This window comes from Amblyomma maculatum, chromosome 1 (assembly GCF_055883805.1).
Source record: "Amblyomma maculatum isolate TAMU_Amacu chromosome 1, ASM5588380v1, whole genome shotgun sequence".
Lineage (NCBI taxonomy): Eukaryota > Metazoa > Arthropoda > Arachnida > Ixodida > Ixodidae > Amblyomma > Amblyomma maculatum.
Genome location: NC_139344.1, coordinates 492,638,641 through 492,660,968, shown reverse-complemented (window position 1 = coordinate 492,660,968; position 22,328 = coordinate 492,638,641). Strand labels below are relative to the sequence as shown.

At 47.2% G+C, this 22,328-nt stretch overlaps 1 protein-coding gene across 1 annotated transcript in view; it reads right to left on the bottom strand.

Moving 5' to 3' along the window:
- The window catches only part of LOC146210257 (WD repeat and HMG-box DNA-binding protein 1-like), a 184,493-nt gene that overhangs the window by 86,177 nt on the left and 75,988 nt on the right, over positions 1-22,328 (bottom strand). The window contains exon 3 of the mRNA XM_084582131.1: positions 9,659-9,824. Coding sequence (XP_084438257.1) covers positions 9,659-9,824 — 166 coding nt within the window. The remainder of the gene's footprint in view (positions 1-9,658; positions 9,825-22,328) is intronic.

The following is a 22,328-nucleotide window of genomic DNA, read 5'->3' as shown; positions in this document are numbered from 1 at the left end:
ATTGATGTCTTCAGAGAGGCTAGATGGCCCCCTCTCCGCGGCTAGTCCAGCAAGCGATGCATGAGTCTGGCTAATCAAAACACGCTCCTTGTGGAGCTCGTCATAGCTTTGACAGAGTTCGTAGATTTCCTTGACCGTAGTGGGGCCTTTGGCGATGAGCATGTTGAAGGCGCCGTCATCAATTCCTGTGAGGACATGACGTATCTTAACGGCCTCGGTCATGGTCGGGTCAGCGCGGTGACACAAATCAACAATGTCCTCAATGTAAATGGTGAACGTTTCACCGGGCAGCTGCCCTCGCGGCCGAAGACGCTGTTCCACGCGGAGTTTTCGGATGGTGAAGCGGCCAAAGACATCAAAAAATTTGGTCTTGAAATTCGCCCAGGTGGTAAAGTCCGACCCGTGGTTTCGAAACCAGATTAGCTATGTCGCTCAAGTGAAAGATGACATTGTTGAGCTTACGATTGTCGTCCCAGTTATTCTGAAGGCTGACCCGATCGTAAGTGGACAGCCAATCGTCGACGTCGTCATCGCTGCTTCCTTTGAAGGTAGCGGGGATCCGTTGACGAAGGGCACCAATGCAGGTTACGGGCGGAGGTAGGTGCAATGAAGTCGGCTCCGTCATTGGGGTAGTCAACATGCTGCTGCGAAGTTCCAGGGCGAGATGAGTACAGAGAACCTCAGATTGACCTCCACCAAGTGAAATTTGGATTTAATAGTTTGGTCGAACGTCTAGCGCTGCCAGTAGTTCGGCCACAGCCGGATCGAATTGACAGCTGCAAGGCACAGCTTCAGCGCGAGAGATGGGCGCCGGAGACAAGCGATGGTGAAGGCGATGCCGCAGCGTTGTCTGTTTTTTGTCTCCTTTACAAGGGTAACAGGTCTTCGAAGCACAAAGAGAGCACAGCGAAGCAGCCGGGGAAAGTTACGTCTCGAATCTCGCGAGGTAGACATCAATCGGTGTCACCAGATGGTCGCTACCTGTCCGGACCTGCGGCCCAGTCTAAGGCGTCAAAACCATTCTGAGGGTCCTGGCTAGGCGGCTGCTCATTACTGAAAAATCAACGCCAGTGTCCATGAGTGCATTCATATTACGGTTGTCGGTGGTTACTGCAATTTCGGCGGAAACCAATTTTATGCCGCTCGTCGTCAGGTCGAGTCGCCGGCGGTCGGCACGTCCTGGTAAATCTTCGGGTGGAGGCACGTTACTTTGTACAGCTGCGGCGGCCGGAGGATGCCACCTAAAGTTTTCCCGCCGTTGGGACGTGCCTCTGAACGCTGCAGAGGGCGACGGGAGAAGAGAACGTTCTTGGAGACGCGGTCGGGGGCTGCACGTTAGCGGCCAGGTAGTGCTCAATTTCCTGCGGTCGCTCGCCACAATGTGGTCGAGCTGCGTCGGGGGAAAAGCCCCCGAGACCCATTTGGCGGTAGGGGCAGTCGCGCCAAACGTACCCAGGCTCCCCGCAGTGGTAGCACAATAGCCGGTTGTTTCGCGTTCGCCACACGTGTGCTTTACGGATGGCGGGCCTGCATTTCTGCTGTGGGACAGGCACAGCTGGGACTTGGTATTGCCCAGTCGGTAAAGTAGCAACAGGAGGAAAGGCTTGTGGCACTGATGCAGGTTTTCGTAGCACGTCGCTGTTAGTCATCATGTAGGGATCCGGCTGCACCACTCGTCGGATTGTATCTCGGACCACGTCCGCTACGATTGCCTGTGGAGCTTCGATGCGTAGTTTCTGGAGCTCTTCACGCACAATCTTCCTCACGAACTCCTCAAGTTCCTCAGCAGTGATGAGCGGTTCCTACAGAAGCCAGTTGCCCGTTGCCTCTTTTGTAATTTCCACCACAGTTCTCGGAAGAACGCGGACAAGTCCAGCAAACTGCTCCTTTACACTCCACTTAGGTGGCGCACTTCTTGGCATCGGGCATAGCTGGATCAGCCCGGTTGAAGAGTCGCGTCATGTCGTCAATGAACTGGCGACACTTTCATTCGCCTGTTCCGATCTGGATCAAGTTTAACTTTCTCTTTCTGCTTGTCGGTACAAAATGTCGCTAACAACTCTCAGCGAAAATCTTCACAGAGCTTCGCGATTCTCGTACCATGTTTTGGCCGAATCAAGCAATGAAAAATAGACGTTTTATAGCTTGCCCTACCCATCTCACTGGTTGAAGGCCGCCACAAGGTCGAAGTTGGCCAACCAGTCTTCAACGTCCTCGACCACATTGGATGGTTCAGATCCAGATAACGTCTGGTGTATGTGAACTTACGGTACATGGCGAACGAAAGGTCGTGATTCTTTCGGTTCATAAGCCCGTCAAAATAGGACAACCAGTTTTGCTTTTCGAGTTCGACAGTGAACTGCAGATTCAGTTCCACTGAACTTAGAGCATGTAAAAATCGGGAGGTGTCTCCTCTTCGCAAGATGCAAAACAGAAATCCACATAACGGTAGCATATTTTTTGGGCTGGCGCAAAACTGGCGAGAACTTTTTCTTACACAGCCTCCATAAAAAGGCTAGCGGTGACAGATATTGAAGCACCCATTGCCATACCACGGTCGCTCAATGGAGGCGCACTTGGTGCGGCCCGTCGCGTCGCGCCTCAATGGCTGGCGAAGCGCGTATTGGGAGAAATTACAGTTTCCGCCGTCATTCTCCGCGGTGGCGCCACCACTCCAGAACAAGGCGCCGCCGGCACGGACGAGCAGACGACGCGGAAGGAGCGCGCTGGCTGGGTTGGCGCGTGTTATCGTTTTGACTACTCAGCATAACAGCGTCCTAGGCGTATGCAGCACCATGCCAGGCAACTGCTGGGTGCCGCTGTGCACCACGAAAGCAAGAAAAGATCGGTTACCATGAGTTCCCGTGCGATTCACAACGTCGAGCAGCATGGCTGAAAAACATATCTCGGGAGGACTAGGACGGAAAAGGAAGCCGGTGGAAGCCGAGTGAGAAGTCACTGGTATACTCACTACACTTCACAGATGACGATTACAGGAAGAACATAAAACTGAAGATCCTGCTTCCTTCAGCTGTCCCCTCCGTGTTCCCGAACTGCCCACATTACAAGTTAAGTTACTCACGCGGGCTCATGTTGAGCCAAACAACCTTGAAAAAATAAATGTGCGCTGGTCAATAGCTTTATTTTCCCCACCTCTAGCTACACTTCATTTCCTCCTGGACAACCCCCCGTGTCATCCTGAAGCATGTGTGTTTCAAGATAGCTGCGCCACGATCACTTTTACGACGATGATATCAAAATGGTATGCCTTGCTCAACATCGCATAAGTGAATCCATGGAGACACCAAGAGGAGCCGCTCTATTTGACAGATGACGAGCGACTCTCTTGGCTATAGAGTTGGACTTTGCCATATCGAAGACATTCAGGTCCAAGGAGGCGCGTCGAAGCAAAGGCTAACCAAACAAACGTACGAAGCAACAATCATGACAACCACATCCACAGTGGCGCAAATTAAGGACCTTCTTGATCACATCAAGTATCTTACAACAATGTCTTCTGTGTGCCTTACTAGTGCATTGCATTTAACCGAATCTTATTTTCAGCTTCCGATACGCCCTAAAGCAGGCTCTGAGAGCGGGTCTATAGTATCGCTTTTTAGCAGCCTAAGGCAATTTAAAGGCGGGAACGATAAAGTTGACGAAAGGGCTGCAGTTTTCACCTCGGAGAAAATACTGAAGGTACCACTAGAGAAAAAAAAATATCGATTGATGTTATTCACATTTTGCCACGTTTTGTGCAGGTTGGCATCTTGCAAGCATCAGTCTGCAAATGCACCTATCAACAATAGGCAGCTATAAAACTTGGCATTCGTGATTATGAAAGTCGTACTTGCCAACTGCCATATCACGTCTGCTCCGAGAGAGTTTTCGAGTCAGCTTGAATTCATTCATGTGTGATGTGAACCAGCAGCTGACATAGAATTAGCACCGGTTGCATTCTTGGCTGATTACATTGCACATTCATTTGAAGAGAAAGTATGAATAGTTTTACAGAATCTCATGAAACGTTTTTATTTATTCTGTTTTCAGTGCCTGCCCGTGTTTTCATTATTTATATATTACCAAAGTTTAAATAACTTCTAGTGCTGACTTTAGAGTGTCAATAATTTTATTTTATTAGTCCCCATCCATTTACTAACTTTGTGCATTCTGATTCCTGCAAAACCCTGGACTTATCAAAATTCTTGATGATGGACGCCTAAGGTATCTGAAAATCACCATGCACCTTTGTTAGCAAGGTGAACCTTTGTTAGCAAGGTGATGAAGTGCCCGCAGGTCATAAGAAGCAGCAAGCTATGCAACATGTTAATTTCATCCCTTCTTCCCTATTGTGTGCAATTTCCGGAGTTGATTTGCGAGAGAGAAGACCGCAGTCACACTAAGGACTTAAACTAATGCGACCACTGCTGACCAACTGGACAAGCAACATCAATCTGACAGTGGAAAAAATTCCGCTTGCACATAAACCTTTTTCGAGAAAAGTTCTTCGCTTGTAAAATAAGCTTGCGTGTCTTCTGTGCATTACGCAACTTCATAATCAAACGATAAAAAAATTGCCTGAGCCTGCGGGCGTGTCGTTGAACTGGCTGTCTTGTGTTGTTTCTTTTGCAACAGTTTGTGTTAGTTAGTATGTTTTGGTGGTGGTACCCACTTGAATATTATTTCCAGTGAAAACGGAGGAACAGGCTGAACAATAATGTTGAACGCTACGTCCTGAATTGTAAGTTTCCAGAAAGGTGCACGCTGAATAAATGGCCCCAGACCATGTCCCGATTTCAAGATTGCAATATCTAATATGTTATTACAGTGGTTGAAACGCAACTAAATGGGTACGCACTCAGAGAAGCCCACGACTGCCTAGTTCTCGTTGTAAACGGAAGACCACGAATGACTTGGAAAAGCCTAGAGATGATGACTTGCCGCTATCACCTTATCAATAGCAAACTTGCACATAGCATCACATACTGTGTGAAACGCCGCTCATAATCCTAAATTGAACAAGCGCCGACCACGCGGACGCCGAAACGAAAGCACAGCCACGGCCGCTGCGCGCAGCTCTCCGCCTGGACTGGTCCCGGAGCTGTGGCGCCGCAGCGGTGGCGATGAGAACTAGGCGCAATACGGCTCTTCTGGGCGACGCGACGGGCCGCACCCAAGTGCGCCTCCATTGAGCGGCCGTGGCCATACCCTCTGTCTGCTTGTAAGATTTCAAATGGTAGGTGAAATAAGTGTTGTTTAGGCAGAATCATAACAATGTACACTTGTCGGCGACATCAAAGGGTGTGCATTCAGCGAGAGCACTGTCCCTTCGGAGTACTTCTTCGCACATGCTGATGGCTAGAGCGATAGGCACATAGGCACACTACGTCGCAGGACAACTAGAGTACATAGTTGAAGGCCACTTTCCAGACGTACAGCTACACGCCAATTTTACTCCCAGTGTGAGAGCGTCAGTGCAGACCGTGGCGCAAGAAAAGCAACTCTGCGACCGCAAATAACATCAGACGCCAAGCTTGACTTCGTGAACATGTCTTCCTACCAGCCTACAAGTAGTGAGGTTCTCCCCCACGGTCTGAATTTCAACGTTCATCGAGCACCTGATAAGCGGAAGGTGATCTGTTCCATGGAACTGGCCACAAATCAACTTCCCCCGAGCGTACGAAATGAAGCACGCGCCCGAGCCATTGGGGTACTATCGAAATGGCACAATGAAGCCCGGCTACCGGCAGCCGAAAGGCAAGCTATTAATAGTTCCGGCGAAAATGCAGATATTGTGGTCTTGCCCGCCGACAAAGGAAACTAAACAGTGCTGCTACACAGAAATTACTGGAGAACAAATGTTGGGCTTACTGGGAAACCCAACCAGCAGCATGCAAAGACAGCTCCAGGAGCTTCTTGCTGGTCTTTTCCGGTTCGTGCCCCCTGACAAAAAGAAGCTATACTATCATCTGTTGTGCACCAACGGCTAAGCTCCGGCAATTTACGGACTACCCAAGGTCCACAAATCTGGTGTTCCCTTGCGAGACTCCAACAGGTCAGCGCTGCATAAACTTTCAGGATACCTGCACAAATTACTGAGCCCCTTAGTAGGAAACTCTGGGACTGACGCAGCGAATTCTTGGGATTTTGTTTAAAAACTCCGTAGCTTGAAGTTGGACGCAGCTGACGTGATGATGTCTCCCTGTTCACTAGTTTGCCTATCGCTCTAGCCATCAGCACGTGTGAAGAAGTACTCCGAAGGGACAGTGCTCTCGCTGAACGCACACCCTTTGATGTCGCCGACAGGTGTACATTGTTGCGAATCTGCCTAGCAATACTTATTTCACCTATTACTCAAAGTTCTGCAAGCTAACCTTGTTATGTAGGCTCTGGAAGAAAAAGAGCTCGCCAGGTTTACGCCAGCCCCAAAAGTATTCTACCTTTAATGTTGATGACTATGTCTGCATCTTGCGAAGATTTTTACACGTTCAGTGGAACCGAAGCTGTAAGTCACTGTCGAATGCGAAAAGCAATACTGCCTGCTATTTCTCGACATCTCTTGGAAGAAGGCAGCAGAGCAGGTAACAACCCAAAGCGCAAGAGGCACACACGCGTTCGACTATTTCTCGACGTACTTTTGAAATGAAAGAACCACAACTACTCGTTCCCCGTGTACCGCAAGCCAACACACAGCGGACGTTATCTGGATTTTAACTCGAACCATCCAATGCCTCAAAAGAAATCAGTCGTTTCTTCCCTTGTAACTCGTACCAGAACGATCAGCAAAGGCCAAAACAGAGAGTCCAAGCTTAAGAAGGTACGGCACCAGCGTTGCCAAAATGGATATTCCAACCATTTTATTTCGAGGATTGGGAAGGATGCTTCGCAACGTAGGATAGCCATTCCCAAAACTTTTTCGGCTAGCGATTAGGATTTCTTATATACGTGGTCTTAGGGAAGTTCTGTCCCGCGTATTTTCAAATTATGACTTGAGCATTGAACACGTGCCGACCTGCAGGCTTCGCTATATGCTTGTTGATGTTAAAGCCCCCAGCCTCTGTTCAATTCCCTGGTGTGGTGTATAAGATACCCTCTGCCGATTTCAGCGAAGTTTATATGGCTGAAACTGGGAAGTTCACACGAAGATTGAAAGAACACCAGCGTGACGTACGAAAGAATAAATTTGCTGCAAGTGCACTGGCAGTGCGCGCGCACAAGACGGGGCACCATATTTCCTGGGACGATGGTCTTAGCCAAAGACTGTACCATCTGCTGCTTGAGTCGTCTTTCATTCAAACGACAACCGGCGTCATGAATCGCACTACAGGAAACACGGCATTAATCTATTCACAATCACCAGCTTCGCCTTGAAACTTTCACTCCCTCGCCTTGTCCGTCTCATTGTGATCAAAGAACCCGTAGGGATTCCAAAAAGCATTTTTTCATATTGACGTGGACTGCAATTGTTTTTACTCTACTATCATCCCTGACCAGAAGAACTTTCGGCGAACCCTTGACTACATGTATTAAGCTTGCAGACAAAGCAACTATTATTTCCTCTCGTCAAGAGCAGGCACAATTTTTCATTGTGGATGTGAGGAGCGCGAACAAGTTGTCGGACTTGATGTATGAAACGGAGCATATGTCTCCAACTAAAGTTTGATCTGTGGCACTCGTGCTGCACTCGTAAGAAATTCATGCCATAGACAATCTTTCTTTTGGTGCATTATAGTTAATCAAGTTTAATTCTTCTTTCTGGTGCAGCGCCTTTACTCAACACATTTTCAGAGCGTTGCTGGCCCAAAAGTACCTGTGCCGAAAAAGAGGCCGGGCAGAAAGGAAAGTGGAAATTTGTGCATTTCCTGGGTGGTTCATGCGGCACGAAATCGCAAGCGGTTGAAGTCCAGTCAACCTTGCCCAAGCCGAGAAGTTTTTTGCTGACGCCGTCGTGATGCGACTCCGTGCCCTGAGTTGTTCGTACGGAGCGAGCTGAGGCGGTCGGGTTGCATTTTGCCAGGCGAACGGATGCATCCAACTCAGCACCGCTGTGTCGATGTAGACAAGAAATTTCAGCCGCCTGTGTTCAGTCAGGTGCATCGAAATCACAAAATGAGTTTTCGAATTTCTTCCGCATCAAAATGCACCAAGTATCAATCAGGGACGTTCTGGTCAGCCGCGTGAAACGCAAGCGAATCAAGCACCGCGGCAACAAAAAGCAACAGAGAAATGCAACCAGGACACAACTACGCGGAAACAACCACGGGGAGCCTACCAGGTACGGTATGACTTCGTATAAGCGGTTATTCTCTTAAGAAACAAAAATGGCTGATAAACGCAAAATACCAAATCTCTCAATGCCGGGAGCACGCATCAGTTCTTTCACAACAGCCTCACAGCACACTATGCCCATATATCACAAACAGCTCGACTTTTTTATATTTGGCTATTTTCTTGAAACCACATCGAAGTGTGCGCATCGTTGCACGACTTCGTCTCCAACTGGCTTCTTTCACGATGACACCAGAAGAGAGCGCAACGCGAGTTGGCTCCGCGTGCACACAAAATCTACAGGCTTTGCAAAATATGCGGTGTTGCCCGGAGAGAGCGCAGTTCACTGGCGCCCGCAGCGCCGCACTGGGATGCTTGCTATCAGCGCATTCTGTGTGACGCCCCGAGCGGCTCCGATGGTGGAGCAGTCGCGTGGCCGCACCTGGTGCTCCTCGCTGGTTGCAATGGTAACGCTGAATGCGGGCAACTGGCCTCTCATAGCCATCGCGAAATGCTCGACTGGTAGCCAAGTGTAGTTCTCGCTACATTTCTCGAAAGCGCTGAAACAACATGGATGGAGAAGAAACAGACAGGGACATTTGGTAAGAGATGGAGTCCAAAGACAGACTCCTCCCGCACCGCTAATGTATCGCGGGTAGAAAAAGTTCCGCAATTGAAGATATAAATGAACAGGTTCATCCGGACAAAGGTTTTTGATTGGAAGTTATTAAATGAAAGGGCGGAATGCTACTAAGCGACTCACAGCCGAGGGAAACGGCCCGGGGAGTCCCCGCGTATCTCCCCTGGGACGTAGCGGAATGGATAGGTTGCAGGGAAGTACGAATGAGGATAGGGTTATGGGAAGTTGGGAATGTGGGCAGCGTAGGATTCTGACTGACAATTCGAGTCGAGCTCCCTTTCGGGCCTCCGTACTAACTCTTAGCCGAATGTGCGGCCCTAACATCATTCCACCACTACAAGGCCGGGTTTGCGACGTCTGAGACAGGTTCCCTACATGAATCTGCTTTTGAGGTTCCCCCAAGCCCGGTTCCTCCACCCCGACTCTAGTTGAGGCAGTAGAGAGGTAGACTTCGCTTAGCGTTCATCCCTACTCCAAGGTACTCGGCAAGTGATCATACTTTAACCTGGCGCACACTGATGGATACTCTTGCCCGGTTTTCGCTCGACACAGTGTGCTGTCTGTTTCTTTTCTCTCCATGTTCTTATAGCGCTTTCGAAAAATGTCAAACCTCCACCAAGTAGCGCGATGCGCCACCCTTCTGAGCTCTCGCTACAAAACTCTGAGACCAGATGGAATACGTTGCCCGCACAGTTCATCGTTTTAATGGATAGTGCAGCTGAATATGAATTCTATATGAGAGCGACCTACCACTGGCAGCATGGTATAATAATGCCAACTGGTCACCGGCGGCCACTACGGCGACATGGGGGCCAGGTGCACACCAGACTGCTAGCGGCGAGCCCGTGAGCGTGAACAGGCGCACGCAGCGCCTCTTGCAGACGACCGCCAGCCAGCCTTCGCCAAGCGCCACGCCCTGCAAGTGAGATTTGTTGGAAGGGTGCTTCTTTATTTAGCAACAATGTAAGTCAAGACAGACACTGGGTTATAGAGGCAATCAAAATAGACATCAGTTTGACGAGAATATTTGAACGCTTCTTTGCACGTGTCATTGGCGATGACGAAAAACGCGTTTCTTACTGATCCAAAGTCTGCGATTCAAACAGCGCATTTCTTCGCATTCAAGTTGAGTTGACAAAAACGTCAAAGAATATCGCTGATCACCTCCGTTCAGAACTAAAGTCCAAAGGCTCGTATTAAACTTGTTCACAGATTTGCAATTTGGCCATTAGGTGCCTCAGAATATAATTTAAAGCTTGCTCCTTCACGTGGCTAATACATGCTTATCCAATAAATCCATTCCATATTAATTCCATACAAATATAACGCGCTTGACTATTGGGACCATCAAATATGTGTATATATATATATATATATATATATATATATATATATATATATATATATATATATATATATATATATATATATATATATATATACATATAAGATCGAATCATTGCAGACCCACGCAGTTCGTATTACCCATATAAATTTTGCACGTCAGTGCGAACCTTCCAGAATAAGATGGGCCAGATATGGGATTGCTTGCTGACATTGGCACTACGTCTGGAAACCAGTGATAAGCGCCCCGTGCACCGCCTGTAGGGGCGCCACTGAAAGCTGCCTACCGGCGGGAAGAACAGGGGGGGCACAGTCGCCGGGTGCCCCAGCAAGCTTGGCAGAAGTTCAAACCTGTGATCTGCCGTTTGTGCGGGTGCGCGGCGATTATTTCCACGGCGACAGCGTTCGAAAATTATTTTTGTTGCTACAAAGTGGACTTCTGTGTAAAGTCGCAGTCGGACTTCGCCTGAAGCGGCACAAACCGACCCACATTCACGCGAAATGCTTGCCTCAAACACCCAGACTGGCTACGCCGTAAAGCTTATCATGAGCATCATCCCTCTTCTTGCCTTTCAAAATCAATACCCACACTTGCACTGTGTTTGGGGAAAAGGTGATAAGTTCCGTAAGTTTTCCTGGAGTGCAACGCAGTTTCGCGCGCTCGATCATGGGGCCGTTGAGAGGTGAGAGGAACAGGTGCTTTGGCGACACATTTGTGTACAGGAAAACGTGCTGGACTAATCGGAAATAATTTGCATCATCTTTATTGAATTCGACCCGATCGTAATGCGTCGTTGAAATAGCGAGAGCGTATGGTTTGTACCTCAAAACAAACTATTTCAAGTAGCGCCTGTTTTTGGTGCGACTGTCTCCCCGCATGCAGTCACCTCTGGAGCTCCATTAGATACCGTAGTGGAGAGCTCCGCATAACTGGACCGCCCCACAGAAGATAAAAATCGCACACGCCGATTGTGGCAGTATCTGTTACTGCTTTTGAATGTAGCTTAAGAAGTGATTACGGCAACCCCGGCTGCTTAGAAGTACCTCCTTACGTTTTCATGTCCTGCCGCTCAACGCTAGCTATTTACCCCGATTTTTCGCGATGCCTACGCGCGTAGCTTGTACATATCGCAAGTCGCGCTTGGTATGAAACAAGAAAGCTGAAAGGTATTCAGTGACTGTTTGGGCTCTTCAACTTTCATAAATCCATGATTTCTTTTATGGCTGGCATCACAGCATTTTTTCTTCATCTGTCACAAGTGAAAAGCTTCGTTTGAAAATTTTGAGCCATGAATGCTGGAAAACCACCAAAAAAGGCTTTACACATGCTATATCTTAGGTATTCCTCCAGCAATCACCTGTAAGCTGTTGGAATATTGTGGGTAGGTATGCAGGGTTCTTCGGGTCATTTTGCTCATCATCATTACGAACTTCTGGCTGGAGGCTTATGTCTGTTGATTCCCACAAGCTTTCATCTTTACTAAATTTGAAAGCACTGCAAACGTGCATTCAGCAAGCTTCCAGAGCTGTTAATTGTGAGTCCCGGTGAGTAAAATATCACAACTACCAAATAACTTTCCATGAAGGTTAATGAAGGTACACCTAAGTGAAAGTCCCAGCCGGGAGACAGAGTTAGCCCCAGCCATGAACTTCGTGCCTGTTAGAAATATCATTAATTCCACAAATAGAAGAGCTGCAGCATGCCCATTCAGCAAGTGCACGAATCGATATACATTCTATAACTTAAGAGCCAGCTGTGCAAAATCTAGAATGCACACGCTAGCAATGCTTCACGGCTCGCGCAGTCTGTGCAAAGACAGATGTGCACAGGGTTTCTAAAGCATTGCATGTCATGCGTGAAACGGGGTGCGATCTATGTCGCCACTAAAAACTAATAAAATTACCCCTTATACCTCTCAGATTCCTGCGGTCGAGCATCTGTAAACAGTCGGAAATACTGTACGTAGGTACGATGGTCATTTGATTTTTTGCCATTCACAAGCTACTGGCTGCAGATTCTGCTATTTTGGTAGGCTCCCAGGGGCTTTTATCTTTACTAAATTCACAAGAAAGCAAATATGCGTCGATACAAATCGACATAACGCGTTAGGAATGAACTCAGGCTAATATATCTTTCCGATTACAAATGGGGCGCTAACGCAAGGGGACATTCAGTAAATGTCACAATCATGGCCTATTTTGTGCGTCATAATCAAACAATCGCAACGCTGTTAAACGTGCACGAATGTGCCGACTTGTTACCAGCTAGAGACCGAAATATGTGAGCAAATAAAAAAACTGCAGCCTGCCATTCTGCAAATATACGCAGCGAATGACAATCAGCAGCTAGGCGAGATGTAGCAGGAACTTTGCCACATCCCCTTCGAGTAGCGTGTGTACAGTAGGAACGCTTCGCAGCTCGCCCGGAGTTAACAGGCAGACACGTACATAAAAGAGCTCAGAAACGATGCACTGCCACGCGTGAGACATGATCCGATCAGTGCTGCATTCAGCAAAAATAAATTGCTGTGCACATGATGCGGTCTTTGTTGTGGCAAGAAGCGTACGTCTTTCGCAGAGAACTAAACAAAAAAAAAGGGAAAAACGAAATAATGCTGCTTGACGGAGTGCACATAATAGGACAATTAACATTTCATATCAGCATCATAAAAGTGATGTAGAAGTGATGTAGAATAATATGACAAATACAACGAGACGTGAGAACTTTGTTCGTCGCCCAGAGACAATCCACTCTTGTTCTTAAGGCCGGCCAGGAAACTTGATGAAACGCGTTGCCAGGGAACTTTTGTAGCTGTTAGAGCACCCCACTACACATCAGTTGTTGCTAGGCATGACATAACTTCCATATGAAGCGTATGAACCGAACGGTCACAATAATTGCGCGTCAAAACCTTCGACTGCATAGCAACCCAAGGAGAAAGGCCGCCGGGGAGCCCTGCTTGCGTTTTGTGACGCCGCCACCAAGCGGCGAAGCCTCCACGATGCGAAACACATCTACAGGAATAGATGGAATTCTGATCAAGTTGATTAATGAACTCGGTCCAAAAAGTAAGGAAACGTTGTTAAAAGCTCTGGAAACAGTCATAACGAATAAGCGAATTCCGGACAGCTGGCGGCAGAGTAAAATGAATTTGATTTATAAAGGGAAAGGAGAAAGGATGTACATAAAATCCTACAGGCCGATTACAATGACATCTGTTTTGTACAGGTTGGCCATGCAGGCGGTGAAATTAAAGGTGCAAGCATGAATAGAAAGTAACAAGATACTTGGAGAACTTCAGAACGGCTTTAGAAATGGTAGGCGCTTAGATGATAGCCTGTTCGTGCTTACCCAATGCATCGAAATATCTAAAGTGGAAAATAGACCTTTGTATTTCACCTTCCTGGACATAAACGGGGCCTACGACAACGAAACAGGGAACTCCTGTGGAACATATTAAAAGAAGTAGGTATCGGTTATGAGCTAATAGTGTTCCCACAGGAAATATACCGGGATAACAAAGTAGAAATTACGTGGGAAGGGATAAGAAGTACGGAGGATGTCAAAGTATGAAAAGCATTAAGACAAGGCTGTCCTCTATCACCGGTGCTGTTCATGCTTTAGTTGATAAACCTGGGACGGAGAATAGGAGACAGTAACCTAGGTTTTAACCTGACATATAGATTAGGTGGAAAGGCGGTAGAGCAGCGCCTCCCCGGTTTGATGTATGCAGACGATATTGTGCTGCTAGCTGAGAGTCTGGAAGAATTGCAAACTCTAGTTAAGTATTGCGGAGAAGAAGGGGGCGCTCTAGGCTTCAGTTTCAGCGCAGTTAAGTCGGGGCTGATGATTTTCAACGGCTCAACTGATCTGGGTCTTAAAATACAAGGCCATGAAATACCTAGAGTAGCTGAATATCTGGGGGTATGGGAATCTGGGGGTATGGGTGAACGAAGGATTGGCATACATTGGAAAGCATGAGCAATCGCTTAAGGCCAAAGGGCGAAGGAATGCCGGGATAATGAAGCATAAGGCATTGTGGGGATACAATAGGTATGAGGTTTTGAGGGGTATTTGGAAAGGAATTATGGTGCCCGGACTTACTTTCGGAAATGCGGTTTTGTGCCTGAAATCAGAGGTACAGTCGACGTTAGAAATAAACCAGAGAGCCGTTGGACGATTAGCACTAGGTGCCCACGGCAAAACCACAAATAAGGCGGTACAGGGAGATATGGCCTCGGCATCTTTCGAAGTACGGGAAGCTCAGACTAAAATATTATAGGAGGAACGCCAGAGGAAATTGGACAGTAACAGATGGGCAGCTAAGGTATTTAAATACCTGTACCTAAAAAGCGTTGACTCACAATGGAGGAAAAGAACTAGGAAACTAACTAGTAAGTATGCTAGTAACAAGGACGGAGAAATAAAGAGCATTAAGCAACAGGTGAAAAACACAGAAGGTAAAAATTTGATAAATTCGATGGGAAAGAAACAGAGTGTGGAATTATACCGAAAGTAGAAAATGCAGATCAGGAAGGAAGCTTTTTTTGATAACTCAAGAGGCAGTGCCCTACTTTTTGAAGCTAGATCAGGGTGCCTTAGAACACGCAGCTACAAAAAGAAATTTAGCAATGAAGATGACGCATGTGCTGTATGAGGCAACTCCAAGGAAACAATTGACCATATTATACTCGAATGTAATGGTATTCGTCCGGAAGTTGATGTAGGCGCAGTCACTGTTCCTGAAGCTCTGGGGTTTAGAGATGCCAGCGGCCGGGTGAATAAACCGCCGGTGGAAACTAGCAAAAAACAACTGGAAGATTGCTGACTTAAAAGCAGAGAAGTGACATAATGTTAGTAATGTAGAAACAAAAATTTAATAAATAGAATGATGGTTTAGTTAACCAATCTTAATCAATAATTAAGATATATGGAGAAAAATGAGCACGATAGCTACTGCCACCAACCCGTTTCAAAGGGGACGCTCCTATATTCCATCCATCCATCCAGCGTGCGTATAGACCTTTTTAGTTTCGATGCCTGGGTGCAGCCTTCTTAGTTTGATGGTGGCGCCCCGTGAGCCAAACTGCGGAACGTCCGCTCCGGCGTCTCATCATAGCTGTGCTGTGCGTGTTGATGCTGCGGTGCGGCAGTGTAAAAGTGCTGTTTCGCGGTGCTCGTGAAAGCTATCCGACACCTTGGTGCTATTTGTGCTTTGTTTGAGCGCGCCAGGAAACCGTATACCATCTGTTTGACATAGCGGCTGCGAAGGAATGCGCTCCACTTCCGCAGTGAGGATATATCTGTTATATCTTTCACGATACATGTATTTTCAAATATATTTTATTATCGCAATGGTAACTGCACACACAAACACACAGCGAATGAACCGTATGGGCAGGTGCCGAATTCGGAATGCAGATACTGCGAAAGATGCTTTGCAGTTATCGCCGCATTGATTTAACATGATGTGCGACACATTTGGATATACGATCGAGCTGTCCTGCTTAAACAATGTATACTTTCGAGTTAAACTACGGTTCAAGACTAGTAGGGTCTAAAGTACCATCCTTCGACGTTTTTATAAAGCCTTGGTGTTCGTCCTGCGGCGAGACAACATCGTATACCCCCGTCCCGCACGTCGTAGCAGCATCGTTTGCACGACGTATTGTTGAGTAAAGCGTCGAAAAACATGCGCTCTCAGGGGCACCATGAAAGAAAACGAAAAATGTACAGCACAAACAGCACCGCTCACGAAAGCGGCGCCGCCCGCTGGCGCGGCGTACTATACGGCACTCTCGTCGAGCGCTACTCCCTTCGTCGCTAGGCCTAAATTGTTTCGCATCGAAGGCACATCCGACGACGCTTTGTAATTGCTCAGCGCTAGAGTAAGCGGTCTCTCATGAAACTGCTTTACTGCCGATCCCATAGTATCAGTAAAAGAAAGATGTAAATTTCGGTGACGCCTTAGCAGCGGAACCAGCGTGCAGACGATGAGCCGCGCGCCGCACCAGCGGTAATGTGTTGCGTAACTTATTTGTATTGCAGTTATCAATAACACGGTATGGGTCAGAAATCCGCGTTGGCGGAAAAGATCCACCGTATCGTTGGCGCGGAGGGCATGCGGGAGGCACGGCCTGCCCGGCGGAGGAAGTGAAGTGGGCATCATATTCGTGAGTCCGCCATTGGTACTAAGTTTATCTGTCCTACATAAAACGTTCATAAGCGAATTAAATAAGGTTAGACTGGAAAGCGGTGAAGCGGAAACGTATCACAGCCGAACTCGGACTGTCAATGCATGCTTCCCGCATACGCTCTAGGTAATCATGTTGCGATTTCTTTGATTTTTCGCGCAGTCCACGATCACGCATTGCTGTCCCGATGACATTACCACTAAAAGAGGCGCTAATAAAGGTATTTAAGTATCTCAAACGACAATATACCGAGGTGCAAGGCCGCTCTGCTATTCATGAAGCGTGCGAATGCACAGCCCACTCAGTACTGGCAACAATGGGCCGGTGCAAGGAATCTGGTTAGAGAGTATTTTCCTCCTCTCCTGCTCGCTCTCGGTGAAACGGTCCATACGTGTGGTTTGCCAATATTTCGCTGCTGTTGGTGTGAGTTCGGCGACATCGTCTATCTGATCTAACGGTATTCCAACATTTCATATACATTGGTGCGCGCTGGAAATTATTGGTCGCTTGTTGAGATTGGAAGGCGAACATATGATATACCTTCGTGCACGTTTCCAAGTATTGTTCGCTCATTAAGATATGACTGGCAACGTCTGGTATTGTGTACGTGTGCTTATAAATACTTTTCGTTCATTAAGATCGTGCAGCCAACATGAGGTACATGATGCCATACATTAATCAACATTGCCCGGTTATTTAGCCAGACTGGTAGCGAGCGTTGGTCAGCATTTTCCCCTTAGACTGACATCCCACGTTTTTTGACGTGCACTTGTTGACGACATTTCTTCGTTGGACATATATTTTCAGAATGAGACCTTCCTCAAAGACTCTCAGTGTTCCAAATTAGTCTTTTTAGGTAATCCGCTCATTGGACGTAGGTTATGCAACGAGGCGTACCCAAATTGCTGCAATAATTCTCCTTCGCCTTATCTGATTCGTGAACATTCAGGCCATATCGGGAAATGGTAGATTATAAAACTAGAGCATCCCAACTCCATTCGCGTGCTCTTCGGACATACGCCTCGAACTTTACCATTTTATACATGTGCGCAAGACAGCAGATAAAAAAAACATCCTGACGTTCCTTTCACTTCGGCATCCAAAAGCGAAAGGTCCTTTATGCCACTGTCGTGTCAGAAATGATGCCGTTTAGGTGACACTCCTCCCCTTTCTGCATAGCGGCGACGGTGTTCTACGCGCAGCATGTTGTCTTGACACGCTTGCGAGCGGCGTCAGCGGCATCAGTCAGTCGCTGCTAGCGCGGCCCAGTCTCAACAGTGAGTCGGCAAATTGCCACACTTTTTTTCTTCGGCATTATTTTGATGCTCTAATAGCATTTTATTTGTCTGTCTGAACGATATACCGCAGGGTAATAGGATAGAATACACGACGCCCGATGAGCAAGTGAGTAAAGGATCTCGAAGCCTGGTTGTGCATTCTGGGACTTTTCACCCGATCATTGACACGCTTGAAATGACTGCAAAGTCGGTGAGGAGTAGAGAAAAATGCGTCAATCCCTGACCCTTTTCCGATTCGTTTCAGATTGTGGGAAACCCGGTGAATATAGGGTATTAGAGCAGCTTTTTTGTTGTGAGGCCTCAGATCCCTTCCTGCTGGGTTCTATTTTTTCAGCTATTGAGGACAGGAGTAAGGGCGGTTATCTTAAATTCAGTAGTCTGTGGACTTGGGTCAGAAAACTTTGCTTTAGGCTATGCTCACAGGATTTGAGGAGCGCTTTATTCAGGTATCCTGGACTACATTTCTTTTAACTTAGAATGAGCTGATTCATAGGATAGTGTTGGTTTATCGGTCCTTGTTTTGGAAGTCCAGCAAACGTACTGTTCCGCAAAAATCAACTTCAGTTCTAGAAAGCGTATGCAGCCTTTTCCAGGTTTTCGTGCGTCTCTGTAAAGATATGCAACACCTTCTGAACTTCGACTGTGAAATTATTAACTGGACAGTCAATGAGAATTAGATCTCAAGATTTTTGAAACTGCTACCTTTCAATTTCTTTGCTATTTGTTCGGTCATGCATTGCCAAGAACTCAGGATAGGGGCGATACATATGCCCTGCTTCTGGATAAAAAGGGATCCACTCAGCATAAGTGGACCTGAGATACATAGATAACAATTCTAAAAACCCGCATGCAGAAATAACGCAGGCGTTTTGAAAGGCGACGACTCTGTGCTTTTAAATGCAATCGCTTACACAACGGAGCAAATCATGCGGTATTAAATAATACAAATCCCTCACATCAACAGAGAAGCTTAGTAAGGCTGTGCTTCGATGTTCCTGCAAGAATGTTATGGCATCTTTTGAATTCTTCACCAGACATCTACTTCTAGAACTTTGAGGTTGACTTTGAGCTAGCAACCGATTTTTGCCAAGCATGATTCTCCGAAACGATAACGCGGAAACTCTGGTTTATGCGTCCTTGCGGTGAAGAACATGCTGCGGGGCATTTTTCTGCTATCAATTGCCGAGCGGGAAAGCTTATCCAAGTTTAGCCGTTTTCATTGCTGTGCTTCTAACTTGGGTTAATGAAATACCGTTGCATTTGTCAAAACAGGTATTAATCGCGATTCTTATTGTAGGCATCCTTACGTAGGATTACGAACCTTCCTTATCAGCGGTTAACAAAGATAACTTATTGTTTTTTAGAGTCTTTCAATGCGGGGACTTCGCCTAGTACCGCTATGACGGTTAAGCCAGTACACACCTTCGGACACACAACGTTCTTGTTCAGCCGCAGATGCCGACCTTGACACTTGCCTGACCGTGGTCAGTATTTCCGGCGCTGACGGACTTGGTTCGGTGGCGAACTTAGGCCCTTTCTGGAGCACGTCCTTGGGACAGTCACCGGCACATCCCACAAGATGAACTCGATTGCTGGACGCCGCTTGTTTCTTAGGCACACCCGTCCGAAGACTGGGAAGAGTCTGCAGCCACAGAAACTCGGTGGTACCGTCAATTAAGCGTTTGAACCGACGCCATTTAATCCACCCGGTCGGCGTTGACGGCGACGCAAGCAGTAGTTGCAGATGTTGTCGAAGCACTCGGGCTTGGTGCTGCCATTCGGAGCGCAGTCTCCTGCAAATCCGGTTTCCACGGCCGGTTGAGGGTCGCATGCCACCGAACATGCAAATACCTTCAAGCGGTCTGATGTTGGATGCAGATTCTCAAAAACCCCGCTTTGCAAGCAGTTGTTAAAATCAAGGGCTATTCAGGAAGCTGTTGAAGCAAGAATTGTGTCGTGCGTTCGTTTTCGCTTTTAGCCATGCTATTTGTTGGCTCCCTTCAATATCGTTTGATCTGGGCTTCATTTGGGCCCCCGTTCTGTTTCTTTACATCTGCCCAGACATTCCGTGTCACAGCGTTGTGTTCAATAACTGATGCCGTTCCTTGGATGCTTGCTGCGCTTTGAGCTCTGATAACCGTGCTCATGCGCACTTTTGCTCTTTGTCTATATATAAGGCGCGGATCGGCTGTCTTCCAAAATAAAGTTGTTAGTGAGCGCATGTGTGTTAGCGTTCTTTCTCTCCCGATTAAAAGCGATTGGTTTCGGACCGCCAATGGAGTTTGAAAGAGCGCAACATGTTGATCCATACCCTTGGAGCGAGCATCCAAAAGGAAGACAAAGAAAGTGAAGAGCAGAAAGCCTCCCTGGAAGAACTGAAAGTGCAACTTGTGAAAATAATGTGCGAAAGACGCTTCGGCAATGTGCTAAAGTGGCAAACGAAAAGCTTGTCTCCAGTATTATTGCACAAACGCAAAACGAAGTAGTGCCGCAAGAACTGATTCAGTGCGCAGGTTAGAGACTGAGCGCCATGTTGGCAGATTGACAAACTTGGACACAGCCGGGACTTAAACGTATTCAGAGGCGTCCTGGTGCCTGCCCTCCTTCTATAAGGAGTATGCAGAATGAGACGACAAACTTCAGTAAACCGTGCTGTAGCCCATTGCTTTGTATTTAATCCTCGCAAGTTCGTGATAGTTCAATCTGAGAGCAACTTTTTCGTAGTTAACTGAATGCGCTCTACAGCGGTACCATAACAGCTTCCCAAACTCTACAATCATTTCGTTAAACACATTTCCTTATTCGCGAGCACAGTTTAAAGAATATTGCCCACTTCAAGGTCACCTCCAGCAAAAGCTATCAACCAAGATGCATGCACTAGAAGGCGACATGAAAAATCTTGTCGCGAATCATAGGAAGCACTGGGTGCAAGCAATGCCCTCGCCGCCAACGCGCGACGGACACCTTCTCTACCACCCCCTCAACAACAAACATCAACATGTTGAAGAAATGAAGACACAGAATCCCCGGATTCCTGATTTGTTCATGCCACTGCTCACTGACCCTTGCTGCATTCATTGTGTTACCTTAAAGACAAAATAACAAATAAGTGAGATTTATAATGTTCGAATATGTGAAGTTACAGTTGTGGCAAACGTCGATGGGCAGTTGATGGGAGCAGTGACGTGGGGAAGGTCGCGCCAGTCGATGGCTGTTGGGAGAAAATGAGCCAGCAAATGTGGCCGTTCTGCACAGTGATCCTGCAATATGAAAAGGATGCGCATTGCGGTGGGATGTGCGTGATGGCGGGTTATGTCAGGGGAATGATTGAGCGAACTTTGAAATGGAGCAAGCAAGGGCTCATAAGATCGGATTGAAGTTTTAATGCTGTTATTAAGCGAGTAATCAGAGCTAATGAACCTTACAGCACGATTCTGTACAGCTTCGAGTGCGTTAGCTTGATAGGTTTGATGCGGGTGCTATACTAGGGATGCGTATTCTACCCCTAGGGCTGATGAGCGATTAATACGCGAGTAACTTCACATGCTGGGGTGGGTGCCTTAGATGACGTTTCAGAAAACCGAGAGATTTGTTAGCAGATGATATCGCGTTAGAGATATGAGCGCGCCAGGTAAGGTCACTGCTTAAGGTTATGCCGGGGAGTTTATAAAATTGCACGTGTTCAATACTGGAAGTGATTATAGTGTTAAATAGGAAGGGGTGTTGACGACGGTGAAATGAGACTTGTTTGCATTTGTTACGCTTAGTTTCATGAGCCACTGGACGCACCATTGCTCAACGTGGTTACGGCCATTTTGGAGAACGCCTCGAAGCGCATGGAGGTTCTACATCGACCTCCACTCCATCACTAAAAAGGATGTGTGTCGTATCCCGAGCATCAACGGTGTCTTATTTCTCTTCGGTTGATTTGTGATCGGAGTAGATTCCGATGGACCCTGCTGACAAGGAAAAACTACATTTGTTACGCGGGACGGCCTATTTGAATTGTTACGAGACACAACACGAGGTTACGAGGTCGTAGCCGCAACAGTTCAGGGACACACTCGCAGGACCGTCCAGAGTCGAGCTTCAGCGTGTTCGTTCTTCACCGAGTCCAGCACTTCGTCGTCATCCGTGACTGCGTACCGTAACTTTATGTAGCACTTCGGCTTATATAATGCGCCGGCCGCATTTGGAAGATTTATGGACACAATATTTCGTGACCTAATCTGCATGTGCTATTTAGACGATGTCATTTTTGGCCCGACATCTACTCGCTATTGTTTTAAATTGAATGCAGAAGGTTGGCCTTCTCTTGAATACTAAAAGGTGCCGTTTTGGCGAACGCCAAGCGCTGGTACACGGACGTCTCGTCGACCGCGATAGAGTTCGGCGAGGTCCACAGAAGACTGAAGAAGTTGCAGCATTAAAACAACCATACGCTCAACAGAAGCTCCGCAGTTTTTTGCTGTAGTGCTCTTATTTTTGACGATTCATCCCAAGATTTGCCGACGTCACCTACTATCTGACGTCCCTTCTCCAAAAGGACGTCCCTTTCGACTGGAGCTCAGACTGTGAGGCGT